The 14,240-nt window shown below is 37.4% G+C and overlaps 1 protein-coding gene across 1 annotated transcript in view; it reads right to left on the reverse strand.

Annotated features, from left to right (window-relative positions):
- Positions 1–4,423: 4,423 nt before the first annotated feature.
- LOC124254349 (ADP-ribosylation factor GTPase-activating protein 1-like) overlaps positions 4,424–14,240 on the reverse strand; it is a 92,875-nt gene continuing 83,058 nt past the window's right edge. Inside the window, 2 exon segments of the mRNA XM_046688270.1 lie at positions 4,424–5,439; positions 7,250–7,386. Of these exon segments, the coding sequence (XP_046544226.1) occupies positions 4,938–5,439; positions 7,250–7,386 (639 nt within the window). The 3' untranslated portion in view covers positions 4,424–4,937.

Here is a 14,240-nt window from a genome sequence, read left to right on the forward strand (position 1 = left end):
TTCACACATTGTACCCATGTGGGGAATCGAACCCGGGTCTTCGGTGTGATGAGTGAATCCTGTAACCACAAGGCTTCCCTACCGCTGCCTGCTATGGAGTGGCTATGGAGTCAACCTCAATGAAGTTAGTATGTCTTATCACAATCTTTAGCCTTGTAGTTTAATGTTAATCCATAAGTGAATCATTTTGAGCACTTTCATGACACTATTACACTGCCCTTGAGAAGCAACTCTGCAACTAAATGACTAGAATGTGAGGTAACAGTTGACAATGTATTGATAAAAAGGTTTATGCGATTCATGTTAATAAAAAACATTATAGATTCAGCATCAATGACAACTTTACTGAAATTCAAATGTTTCAATCCACACAACTGCCTATTTCCTGCAGTCAAACCTAAACAGGAACAATTCATAGTGTGTGGAATTAAAATACTGGGAAACCTTGTTAACTCGAAGCCCTAATAATCTGAATCATCTGCTGTTTAAAACACGTTGAGTGCTGGTGTAACTACATAATAACATTCTCCAGGAACAATTGTGTTACATCATCAGGACTCCAGACAAATTATCTATATTATTACTAAATTATTATTAATTGAGTACTTGTTCACATCATCTACTAGGAATTTTCTTTCAGTATTCAATATATTATTGCTCCCTTGGCTCAAATCTGGTGTAATTCTCAGCCAACAGAAGCATAACCTCCACAAAATTACTTCAAAATGAGTTCAGCATCGCTGCAAATACACAGGACATATGTGTATTATCCACTGCAGGAGTGTAATTTGTCTGTTACATTGTGACCAGACATTCATATACACTGCATATATAAAGTACTGAAATGCCACATTCAAACTTTAAAGTGAGTGAGTGAATTTAGTGAGTGAGTGAGACTCAGCAATACTCAGTAATATTATAGCTATATGGCGATGGTCTGTAAATAATCTACTCTGGACAAGACAATCTAGTGATCAACAGCATGAGCATCAATCTGCGCAATTGGGAACTGACCAAGTCATCGAGCCTGACCACCCGATCCCGTTAGTTGCCTCTTACAACAAGCATTGGTTACTGAAGTTCAATATTCTAACCCGGACCTTCACGGGTCCGCAAACTCTAAAAGCTACAGTAAATAATTATGCACAATGTTGTTATACTGGTCAGCTTTTCAGTTGTTTTGATTATTTGCACAAACTCAAAATTAATCATGTAAGTTGTTTTTATGTCTTTGCACAAACACAGAGCTGTTGCTTCTTTCTGCCACAATACTAAGACACTGGGGTTTCGAGTCAACAAAGTTTCACAGAACCTCAAAGTACCATAGTATTGATCTTACAAATAAAACAGTAACCTAATTACAAACATAGTTGTTGTTTAATTGCTTCCTCCTTGCTAAACGTGTGTTAAAATCATCAACTTGAACCTGGTGTTAAATGATGGTGATGTAACTAATATCAATGTCAACTACTGACAAACAACAGTGAATCTTGTCTACAGCAGATAGATATTGACAAGGTGGAGCATCAAGGTAAAACATCAAGATTGAAGAAGTTGAAGCTTAGCTGTCACAACCTTTCATTTTGAAAACAATTTTCAACAGTTCCATAGAAACAGGGATTTTTATAATTCCTTTATAATAAATTTTCAAAAATATTAAATTTATAGGAACTTTATGAATATCAACAGTAAAAATATGTCCATACACTTCACATTTCTTGCTTTAATACAACATTACACAAGCCATATGCAATAAGCTTGAACAAAGGGATTAAAGTTGACAATGGTCAAGAAGAGAGCTGTACTATGGATATACTTGTTGGGGGATCGGGGTAAAAATGTTGTTTTTCTTTCAGATTGGAATAAAAAAACAAACAACTCAAGTTGATGTGTGGTGAATACAGAAACTAAAACTATTTCTATTAATTTTGTGTCTGTCATAAATATTACAGTTTGGAATTTAAACTCAAAATAAAAAACGATAAACACAACTTTTGTCTTGACTCATTATGAACAAAAATGATGAAAATATAGTAATTTTTGGTCCCCATATACACCATATCTCTCCAAGCTATATTAAAGCTATCAGATCTCTATACCATATGACAAAGTGAAACCTGCAACTACTTTTGGCAAAGCAAGAACCAAACACACATTTCCAGACATCACACCATCACAATGGGAACATTTGCTAACAGAAACAAACAAGGCTGGATTGACCAACTATGAAGAGCTTTTCAAAACTTTAGATTTGGCTGTACATCATCAATATACTTCACAGGTTTGTATACAAACTTCTTTGATCACCAGTGAATGCCTAGTCAATGAAATAGTGACGCGTGTTTTTTCAAGTGTGGTTCTTCGTAAGATATGGAAGATCAAATTGACCCAAATGAAACGGTATACTGCAGTATTTTGCCTTTTGGTTTGGTTTACCGTAATGCAATCCAAAAATTCATTATTTTCGGGTTTTGTACCATTCTTTTATCTAGTCATAAAATGACAGTTTTGTTCATTAAAAATAACAAAGATTATGGTTATTTTTATTCCATGTTATTAAACCATGTAAGATTTGTCTCTTATCAATTTTCTGCATTATGATCATATCTCATATACCGAACTGAAACAGACCGAACCGAAGGCCTTGTACCGAAATACGTACCGTACTGTGTTAAGAGCATACCATTTCACCCCTAAATGAAACCTCTACCTTCCATTACAGCAGTGTTAGAAGCAGGCAGCCACAAGCCTACACAGCACATACTGTACATGTCAAACAGCCACTGTCATTGGGGGTTGAGGATTGGTCAGAGAACTAGCACGCTTCCTTCTCGAAAGAGGCAGGCCTTGGCATGATTTGCTAGTAAAAAACAGTGACAACACAACATAGCTGACCTATATAGTCATGGTGATGGAAGAATGTGGTGAATACAAGCCCTTGAAGTACGAATGATGCTGACTTTGTAGATCACTAGGTAAGGGTGTCTGTTGGTCATGATGTTAAGTAGGTTAAAGCTCATGATGGAGGTGAGTGTGATAAACGCCGTCTTTCACAACCATGCTTCAAGAGGAAAGAAAATATTATCGCACTTGAAATAACATTGTTTTCTGCATGTTTCACAAAGTAAAACAGCTAATGGTACATATTAATGATAACTATGTTCTACGATGCATTACCATTGTATCAACAGACAATGTGTGTATTGAATGACTTGATTCCATCTTGTTTGGACTGCCAATTTGTCCAAAGTTAGTTCCCCTTTAACAGAGACCAATAGACATCCTTACTATACCTAAATACCTCATTGTGAGGTAGCACTTGACAACACCATGGTAAGAGGATTACATTATCTCTCATATGGAAGCTACAAGGGTTTAGTTTTAAGAGAATTCTTGATACATCAAAGTATTATATGATATCTTCAACATCGTTCAATATCAATCATAATGACAAGATATCATTTAGAATCACTTTATATCACTTGCAAGGTCTCGAGCCAGATATACTACACCACTTTTGACAGAGATGTTTCCATGACACACAAAACTGACTCCCAATATGCAAGTGTATATGTAAATAGAATCACACATCTGATTATCCCTGTGTAATGTAGAGTGGTACCATATATTAGTTGATGTTTACCTCTTATATTGTACTGGTCAGCAGTAAACACATTCAAGTTAATAGTGAAAAACAGTGTTCACAAGACCCTGCGATTTGTTCCTGTAATTCAAGAATCTTGGCACTCCTTCATAACATTAGGGTTATGGCCAGAACACTTAACTTTCATGTGTAATTTTGAACAATGAACATGTAGCAGATGATAGTCTGTAAATTAGTGATGATCTCCTTGCAGTGGTGTAAGCACTGAAAGTCAGCTGTGTTTGCTTTACGATTAGATATAAAGACACCATGTTCTTCAGTTTTTACATTCAACAAGAAACAGCTTCCCAAGCATGGAGTGGGTATTGTTTTATGTCACTTTAAGCAGTATTCCATCAATATCAAGGCAGAGAATAACGGAAATGGATGCTATATGTTGTACCCTCATGGGGAGTGAGTCTTGGATGTGACAAATGAATGTTTTAATCACTAGACTACCCCAACAACCAGCATACCACCTAAACATTTGTTTAGTCTGTATAGATATGTGTATGTCAGTATTAAAATTATTTTAAATCAAATTTTAAAATTCCAAATATATTTTAACAAAAACATTACAAAATCATGAATTTGTGAAGTATGTGTTTTGTGCTGAAGACTGATCACAGAGCATGATCAATATCAGAAAATGTATCTCATCCTAATAAATGGAAAGAGAATTGCAGCCCATTTTCATTAAACATGACGAGTGTTCTTGAAAGCCTCTTCATTTGGCAAGCAACTTTTGCATTAAACCATTCATCTGACTAGTACTTGAAGCAACCTTGACCTTGTATTCTGAGAACATGATTACATTAACGTATTGTTTAGCTAACAATCACAACAGTTTTTAGCTGCTGAAATTAAATAAACAGTTACCCGGAAACCAAAGACCTTACTGAAGTGTAACCATGGCAACTGAGACTTACTATAGTGCATTCATGGCAACACCAGACTAGCTATGACGCTTGTGAGATGCTTGGTAACAAGTCCCATTAGCTACTGAATGCCTGACATGCTAACACTGATCACAGTACAGCAACACAATGTCTTCAAAATACTGTACAGCATACAGAAAACATCCTGGAAGATTTGGGTTAACATCAAACAACATCACGCGCAATGTTCTTGGCCCGGATGAAAGTGCGTATCCACTGCCAAATAGGAACACAATGCCATCTCCTGATTGGACAACAGCTGATTAAGTTAAATCCTTGTTAATGGGACTCACAGCAGGAGCCAAGGAACATTATCTTTCATGTACATGAATCGCATATCAACAATCTTGGCAAGTCTAGCTGGCCTTCTTGCCCTTGTGGGTGTCTAGATCTAAACTCTGCCATGCATCATCATCATCATCATTAGCCCAAACGTCATTATCCCATCCCCCATTGTCATTGCCAGCAGAAGCGTCCCCGAGGTCCAGGAGGTTGCCCACCAAGGGCTCCTTCTGCTTGGCTGGGGATGTGAACCCACTGTCCCAGTCCACGTCTTTCCAGCCCTCTTCTTTGTTTTTGGAAGCTTTTTTATTTTCCTTTGTCTTTTTAGCTGTGGAATTCCCCCCAGTGTCGTTGCCCCAGTCGTCCCAGTTGTCGTTTTTAGACTTCTGTTTTGAAGAGGAGGTGGAGGACAATGGGGTCTCATCGTTGTTTAGCCACGCCTCAAGTTCATCATCATCTCCTGCTGACCAATCGGCTTGCCCTGGTTTCTTTTTCTTCTTATCGTCCCATTCGGATCCCCAGCTATCTCCCCAGGAATCATCATCATCAGATAGGAGTCGATTCTTGCTTGGGTCACTGCAACAGTGATAATAGAAAATGAAATGATGAGTCACTGAGTGTTTTTGACTTCGTTGTTTGAGGCTGCACAATATTCCAGCTATATAATAGCAGCCTGTAAATAACTGAGCCTGCACTCGACCATCCAGTGACTGACAATATAAACACCCCTCTCATCATGAGGGTATGGTGACAAGCGGCTGGTCACATCATGCCATCTGACCACCCATTCCGCTCACCTTGTAAGACAGGCATTGGTTGCTTTAAACCTGGGCCTAGATTTTCGAAGCTCTCGTAGCGCTAAGATAGTCGTAAGTTAATGTTAATGCACGTCACTTATGACTATCTTAGCCCTTAGTGGTAGGGCTGGGTATTGCAGAGAATTTTCATATTGCAATATATTGCGATGTGAAAGCATATATTGCGATATGTATTGCATGTAGTTCTTTTTTAACAAAAAACTACTTATAATCGAGTTAATGCTTGATTTATAAAGCAAAAAACACAACAAACCCACCATGCTTGATTAAGCTTTAATATAAACTTTTAATCGTGACAAAATAAAAATGTAAATAATATTTGGCACAAATAAAAAAGGGAAAGGAACAATTTATAATACGGAAATATCCGAAGATTTCCGAGAGTTACGAAGTCTTTTCGAATGCATGTCAAAATACCGGTTTTCAATCAGCGTATCGCAATACTTATCGTTTTCATGTCTGAACGGTATATACCGGTAAACCGGTTATATTGCGCAGCCCTATAGAGTGGGTGAGTGAATTCTGATTAATGCATCAGTCAGCAAGATATTAGCTACATAACTGTAGCCTGCAAATCAAAGCAGTGGTATCAGCGGGAACAGTAATCCATCAACTCTGGACAACCACATTAGCCAGGTCTTACTGTTAAAAACATTGTCACAATATATATGATTGTTGCCATTTTATAATGACTGTTAAATACGGAGTAATTATCTTGAAGCTATAAATGCTCTGACATATCATAAATTCAAGTGCTGTTCTGGTAGCCATTTTGAATCATTCAAACAATGCTGCTATGGTGGCCATTTTGCATTCATGAAAATGAAAATGTTTCACCTGTGTTGTTTAGATATTAACAGAACAACATATAAACTAAAACAAATGTCACAGTGAGATTCCATTACATGTTTCTCTCATGGTTCCTCTTAGCCTTTCTTTCAATTTGGCACTAACACATTAGAGGGTTGATGGACATGTAGACCAACGAATAATGGATGATAAACATTGACATTAGGCATTTGTTTCTATATTACTTGGTTTAAGGCTCCAGTAAAATGTATCAAATGTGGAATAAAAATAAAACCATGAATCATTACATGTTACTGTTGTTCTCTTATCAGTTCATATGTTTATTTCACTAAAAGAAAGAAAACAAAACAGTGTTGTGACTCCAGACCAATATTTGATTCCAGTAAAATACATGGCATAAAAGGGGAGATGTGCTACCAATTCTCACAACTGCTTACTGGTTATGACTTAGTTTGCTTTAATAGGTGGTGTATTTGAATAATTTTACCCTACCCACTATACTAACAAGATATCAAGATTGATTTTCAAACGTTAATTATATTTGCTGTTTTGAGAAAAATCTGTTTTCAAAAACCCTATCTGTAAACGAAGAAATGAAAAATATAGGCCCAACTTGATATTTACACAAGAGGTGAGTCCCAGAAGGAATGACCATTTTTTTAACAATAATGAAACAGGGGAGTAGCTTAATGTGTATCCCTTTCTAAAATATACAACTAGAATTTGTTCCTCAATCCAGCTACAGCTATGATACATACGCATTGCTGCCATACCCCTTTGCTCCCAGGAGTGATGTCTTCTCCCCTGGGCTGGTGTCTGCAGTGGCGAGGGTCGTCTTGGGCTCACCCCATAGTGACTGCAGGTCTCTCCAGCCCTTGGTGCTGGCTGCAGTCAACTGAAACAAACAACACCAGGACTTGTTTCACACATGAAATAACAACATCACTGTGTGTTACAGCCACGAAATAACAAGTTACTTTCATGACTTGGTGTTACAGATGAGAAATAACAACATCACTGTGTGTTACAGCCAGGAAATAACAACACTGAATGTTACTTTCATGACTTGGTGTTACAGATGGGAAATAACAACATCACTAGGTGTTATAGCCAGGAAGTAACTTCACTGGATGTTACTTTCATGACTTGGTGTTACAGATGGGAAATAACAACATCACTAGGTGTTATAGCCAGGAAATAACAACACTGGGTGTTACTTTCATGACTTGGTGTTACAGATGGGAAATACCAATATCACTGTGTGTTACAGCCATGAAATAACAACACTGGATGTTACTTTCATGACTTGGTGTTACAGATGGGAAATAACAACATCACTAGGTGTTATAGCCAGGAAATAACTTCACTGGATGTTACTTTCATGACTTGGTGTTACAGATGTGTTACAGATGGGAAAAAACTACATCACTAGGTGTTATAGCCAGGAAATAACTTCACTGGATGTTACTTTCATGACTTGGTGTTACAGATGGGAAAAAACTACATCACTAGGTGTTATAGCAAGGAAATAACTTCACTACGTATACAGCCAGGATATAACATACAACATCATCCTGTGTTACAGCCATAAAATAACAACATCATTAGGCGTTATAGCAAGGAAATAAGAACATCACTGGGTGTTACTACAGCCAGAAAATAACATACATCATTAGGTGTTATCACACCCTGTGTTACAGCCATAAAATAACCATTGGTTGTTACAGCAAGGAAAGAACAACATAAATAACACTACAGGTGTTACTTCCACAAAATAATATCATCATGTGGTGTTACTGATGGATAATAATGGACATCCTTGGTTGTTGCAAGGAAATATCAACATAGAGGACTGTGTGTTACAGCTAGGAAATAACACCATACAACATCACCCTATGTTACAGCTAGGAAATAACACCATACAACATCACCCTATGTTACAGCCAGGAAATAACAACATACAACATCACCCTATGTTACAGCCAGGAAATAACATCATACAACATCACCCTATGTTACAGCTAGGAAATAACACCATACCACATCACCCTATGTTACAGCCAGGAAATAACAACATACAACATCACCCTATGTTACAGCCAGGAAATAACACCATACCACATCACCCTATGTTACAGCTAGGAAATAACACCATACAACATCACCCTATGTTACAGCCAGGAAATAACAACATACATCATGGTTGAGGACTCTGAAGTTGGCTTCAGACATTGTACTTATATAGGTAAATGACTCCTGCTTCTGTCAGAGCATTTCTGTCAGAGAATTTCACACATTGCCTCATCAATTTAACAGAGAAACATTCATCACATTTCAGTTTCCGAGCTGCATCAAAATTTCCACATTTTAAAACATATGCTGCAATGTGATTGCTTGACAAAAGTTGTTAAATGGGATCTGAAATCAATGCATATGAAAATTGTTCCACTTAACTTGGCAAAATCAATTCCAATTAAATCAAATTATAGGTCCAATCAAAGTCTCTCAGAAATTTTTGTATTATATTTAAAACCCCAATATTCTGACAACCAGGTGAGTTCAGTTATGATAAATGCCTATAATGTCATCAATCATCCCATGACGTAATGTTTTAAAATGCAGAATAATATCCCTCCTAAGTAACATCATGTAGGTCTCACAACCATGAGTGAATTTAGTTTCACACCTCACTCAACAATATTCCAGCTAAGAATGGGTTAAGACAAGCATGGGTTACTGAAGACCAAGTCTAGCCCTGATCTTCATGGGTCCCTCCCAAGTAACATTATGTAGGTCTCACGACTGTAAGTGTTAATGCAAAGACTCTTGTATGCTTCAGAAAATGATCAATAACTTTGTATTTTACAATGTTAATAAACATTACATCTTTCTAGATTTGTGAGTGCTGACTCCATCAGTTCCCAATGAAATTTCCATGTATCGATTAATCAGTAAAAGCTGAAAATAGGAAAATATGAAATGTTTATCTCCTAATTGAATCCTCTGTTTATGCAGGAATATCCCAAGGATGGCATTATGAATTTTACGAAAACATTTGCCAGAAAGATCATACAGTCGACTTAAGGAAGAACAGATGTGACAATATATATCCTTGTCTTCTCACATTTCAGACATTCATTTTACATTTGCACAGCTTTAATAAGACAGTAATGTGTCTTTATTGATATTTGCAAGGGTGAAAGATTATTTGGCATTTTTTAAACTGAACTACAGAAACTTAATATCACACTGGCTGATACATTATTTATCCGTAAGTTGGGGTTAACACTGTTTGGAACAGTGACTCAGCTTAGAGTGAGAGGAACATCAGATCTTAGGTGTTTATCACTTTTGTAAAACCAATAAGCTTGTCTACAGTACCATTGTTCGTACAATCTTGATTTGAGCTAATGACAAGCAGATCCTGGCACATTCAGGGGATGCAACATATAATTCCAATGTCAAGACCCATGTATACAGTTTCATCCAGTAACCAAACCTATCAATCTGCAGAAATTACTCACCAGGGTCTCATTCCACATATCGATCTTAGCCCTAAGATTTCCGTAAGCCTGTGTTAAAGAATGAGTTGAATGATCATCTTTGTACTAAAACGGCTTTGTGGAACAAGAACATGGACCTATATAATAACAAACCATATCCACAAAAGAAATAAATCAATAGCTGAATACTGAATCCATAGCATATGCTAACTATATAAGAATACTCCTCATTTGAAATTTAAAATATGTCTGAAAAGAGTTAAAAAATGCTAAAATTGAGACTCTAATTTTTAAAAGTAAAAAAGTTACAAAGATAAGTTTTTCCCCATCTAATTATAGAGTCAAAACTTTAAAACAGAAAATAATTCCTGCCTAAGTAAAAGCAAATCTGCATTTCAGCCCCAAAATTGCATCAGTGCCTTCATCTCTCTCATCTGTTAAAAGAGAAATGCCATTATTCTCAGCAGTGAGTCTGAAGAGAAGTCTGAAACTGGACAGGCACGAGTTGAATCACACAAATCGTGCTTAAAACGGAATTCAGAGCCAGGCATTTGTGTTGGAAAATCTGCCTTGAATGATTAAGTAGCTTGCTGATATTACATCTGAAAATAGAAAAACACCACAAACCGTTTTACACCTCCACCGACTTTGGCCCATAATTTTGTAATTCATCATGGAGAAAATGATATCCCTTCAATCTGATGGTACTAATTTCATTGTAGTCTGGCCAGAGTTAGTCCACATTAGTCAAGCTCCTGGTATGACAGAGTACATAACACCAAGCTTTCACATATTCCCCCTGGCCTGTTTACTGTGGAGTGAAATTCATTAACCCTTAGGATTGGCATAGGGGCCAAGGTTGTACATATTTCTGTGCAGCAGTATGGAAAGTTAATAAATTTCATGTTATATTGACATGTTGATGGAGGAAGAGCTGAATCAGGAATGGAAAGGTTTTATGGGCAATGTAGAGTTGTTTTATGAGAAATAAGAGGAACTGGATAATTTTCTTGGCAAGCAACTTCTTAAGAAATTATTACATCAGTATTTTATAAAGATTATTATAGGAGAATGTGTGTCATTCTGATTTTATGAGATGAGGACCAGAATTTTTATATTTTCCCCAGTAAGAACAGTGGTAATACATGAATTCTAACATGGTTTCATAAAACCAGTATGGCACAAATGCAAGTGTGATCATTGTTTTCTTCATATCTGAAACCTTTCAAGCTTCATTTCAGAAAAAAAGCACTGATTAAGCATGTCTTCTTAGAAAGTGACAGTGAGTGAGTGTGTGAGTGAGTGTTTATGTGTGTGTGAATGTGAGTGTGAGGCCTAGTTTGGATGTGAATAAAGGTATGACAATGAGAGTTGACTGCGAGTATTCAAGTGAGTTTGAGTGTTTATGTGTATGTGAATGTGAGTGTGAGGCCTAGTTTGGATGTGAATAAAGGTATGACAATGAGAGTTGACTGCGAGTATTAGAGTGAGTTTGAGTGTTTATGTGTGTGAGAATGTGAGTGTGAAGCCTAGTTTGGATGTGAATAAAGATATGACAATGAGAGTTGACTGCGAGTATTAGAGTGAGTTTGAGTGTTTATGTGTGTGTGAATGTGAGTGTGGATGTGAGTGTGGGTGAGCGTGAGGGTGGATGTGAGTTTGAACGTGGAAGTGACCATGAGTGTGGATGTGGAAGTGACAGTGTGAGTGGTGTGGACGACGTGACCGTGAGTGTGGATGTGAGTGAGGGTGAGGGTGTGGATATGTGTGAGAGTGAGTGTGGATGTGAGTGAGGGTGTGGATGTTTGTGAGAGTGAGGGTGAGGGTGGATGTGAGTTTGAATGTGGAAGTGACCATGAGTGTGGATGTGGAAGTGACAGTGTGAGTGGTGTGGACGACGTGACCGTGAGTGTGGATGTGTGTGAGGGTGAGGGTGTGGATGTGTGTGAGAGTGAGTGTGGATGTGAGTGAGGGTGAGTGTGGATGCAGGTGTGGATGCGGGTGTGGCTATAGTGATAGTGAGTGAGCAATATCTCAATCGAGGACACCAGAGAATGCATTCATGCACAGTAACACACAAAGAGAAATTAACCTGGACCTGAACAAAGGTATCAATCCAAATCGAGGTAAATCATCAAGTTAGATCATCATGCATCCACTTGAACAAAGCAGCTCTTCAATCTGAGTTAATTTTTCAAGAATAATTATTGATTTTCATTAGGGACCAAAAACCTCTAAAATAAAAAAATCGCAAAATTAACTGCACAATAAAGAATAAATAATTCAATTTTATCCTTTACACAGATCTAATTTTCTTATATTAATTCTTTTTCCAGATGTAATTTCCCTTTCCAATCATAACTCCCAGAAGTTCCTGGCTTCAGCAAAGCAATGCAATCTAATTCTCTTGACAATCAATCATCAGTGAAGGAAATAGGCTATTTAACACTGTTCATTTAGCAAAGAAGAATCTAATGACATAGGGTTAATGATGCAGGCCCTAATGACGACAGTGCTGTGTCAAATGTGTTATGACATGTAATGAACGAGGCATGCAGAGCAATGTACGAGGTGTGATAGATGAAGGTTACTGATCCATGGTATGTTGTGGGCAGGTCAGAGATGGGACTGATTATGACTGATCTGTCATGTACAGCATCCGAAGGCAGGGGCGGCACATTAGTCAGTGGGAGAGAGGTGATATAAACTACAGTCAATTACACACAGACGGGGCATGTACATTGCTGAATGTATCAATCCCAACGAAATGGATTACCACTGACTAGTAATACTGCCTGCTATCTCAAAATTGACAAGGCTGTTCTAACAGTCAGAAACATGGGAATATGTAATTTTCCACAGGCTATTCATCCCAGCATAACTTCAGATATTGGGTGAATCACATCAGATCCGTGAGTGAGTGAATATGGTTTTACGCCGCTTTTCGCAATATTCCAGCAACATCACGGTGGAAGACACCGGAAATGGGCTTCATACATTGTACCCATGTGGGGAATCGAACCCGGGTCTTCGGTGTGACGAGCGAACGCTTAACCACTGGGCTACTCTGCTGCCCCATGCTTCACTTGAACTCCATAAACTTTCAGTTATCTTTTGTTGTATGTCTCGAAAATGAAATCTGCATACAAGATTGACAGGTTCCTATTCACATTGACCAAACTTAAATTGATAAGGACATAAAAAGTGGATTTTTTCCAGTTTGTAGTGTTTTTGTTATTCATAACTTATGCAATACAGAACTGATAAATTACACTCTGGTTTAAAGTCCCAAACCTATATCATAAAACTCACAAAACACACTCTGAATTACTGTAAAAAAACTGCTTCTACGAATCACAACCAGGCATATTTTCATCAAGTTCAATGAAAGAGAAAACATATCAATCATTGTCATAAATATGTCCACACAATCACATTTCAAACATTCACAAAATTTAGAAACTGGAACCTGAAGAGATCTGAGTGAATCACAAGTGAAATATTGCTTTCATCCACATTTATTGTGTTAGATTTTTCTTGAGGGAAAAGGGTGTAAAGTTTGCCAGAAACATCTGTTTTCTGAACATATGACCTAACATTCTGGCATCCACAAGGGACACAACTCAGAACAACAAACCACAGCACCAGAGACAACATGATCCTTTATAATCAGGAAATCAAGTACATGAACTCATCAATACCCATAAAACGGAGCCTCAAAAAGCATTGGGTAGTAAATTCTGTAAAGCAGACATTGATTATTGTCAAAGCTCGAGCACATGACAATTTAAGAAGGGCCATGAGTCCAGGTCTTGATGTTGTCATTAGTGCCCTTTGAATTTTTTAGCAATTAGTGCAGCCATAAAATGCTTAGAATGAGTTCAGTTTTGATCACATCTAACTTTTTTATTTACATGTGAGGTCAGAGAGGGATTTTATTTTTTACTTTATTTTTATGAACATCAGTCAACAATATAAGTCAGTGGTGCAGTTTTCTTTGTCTGCAAGTACTCAGGGCAATAAAATGATGTTGGGCAGGGGTGTTTGGTATGGACGAAATGATACACAGATGCATTGTGAGTTAAAGTGCAACGATACAATAGGCAATGCATTTTTTCTGATGATACACTTGCTGAAATACTTCCTACTCATTAAATGACACTCACAATCCCATCTTTTGTCAGTCATATATCACAAAAAGAATGTAATCAACCAGAAATAGCAATGCCAAATCTTTGTCTACAGC

The sequence above is a fragment of the Haliotis rubra genome, unplaced genomic scaffold (genome assembly GCF_003918875.1).
Source record: "Haliotis rubra isolate DU_JTF1 unplaced genomic scaffold, ASM391887v1 Scf571, whole genome shotgun sequence".
Lineage (NCBI taxonomy): Eukaryota > Metazoa > Mollusca > Gastropoda > Lepetellida > Haliotidae > Haliotis > Haliotis rubra.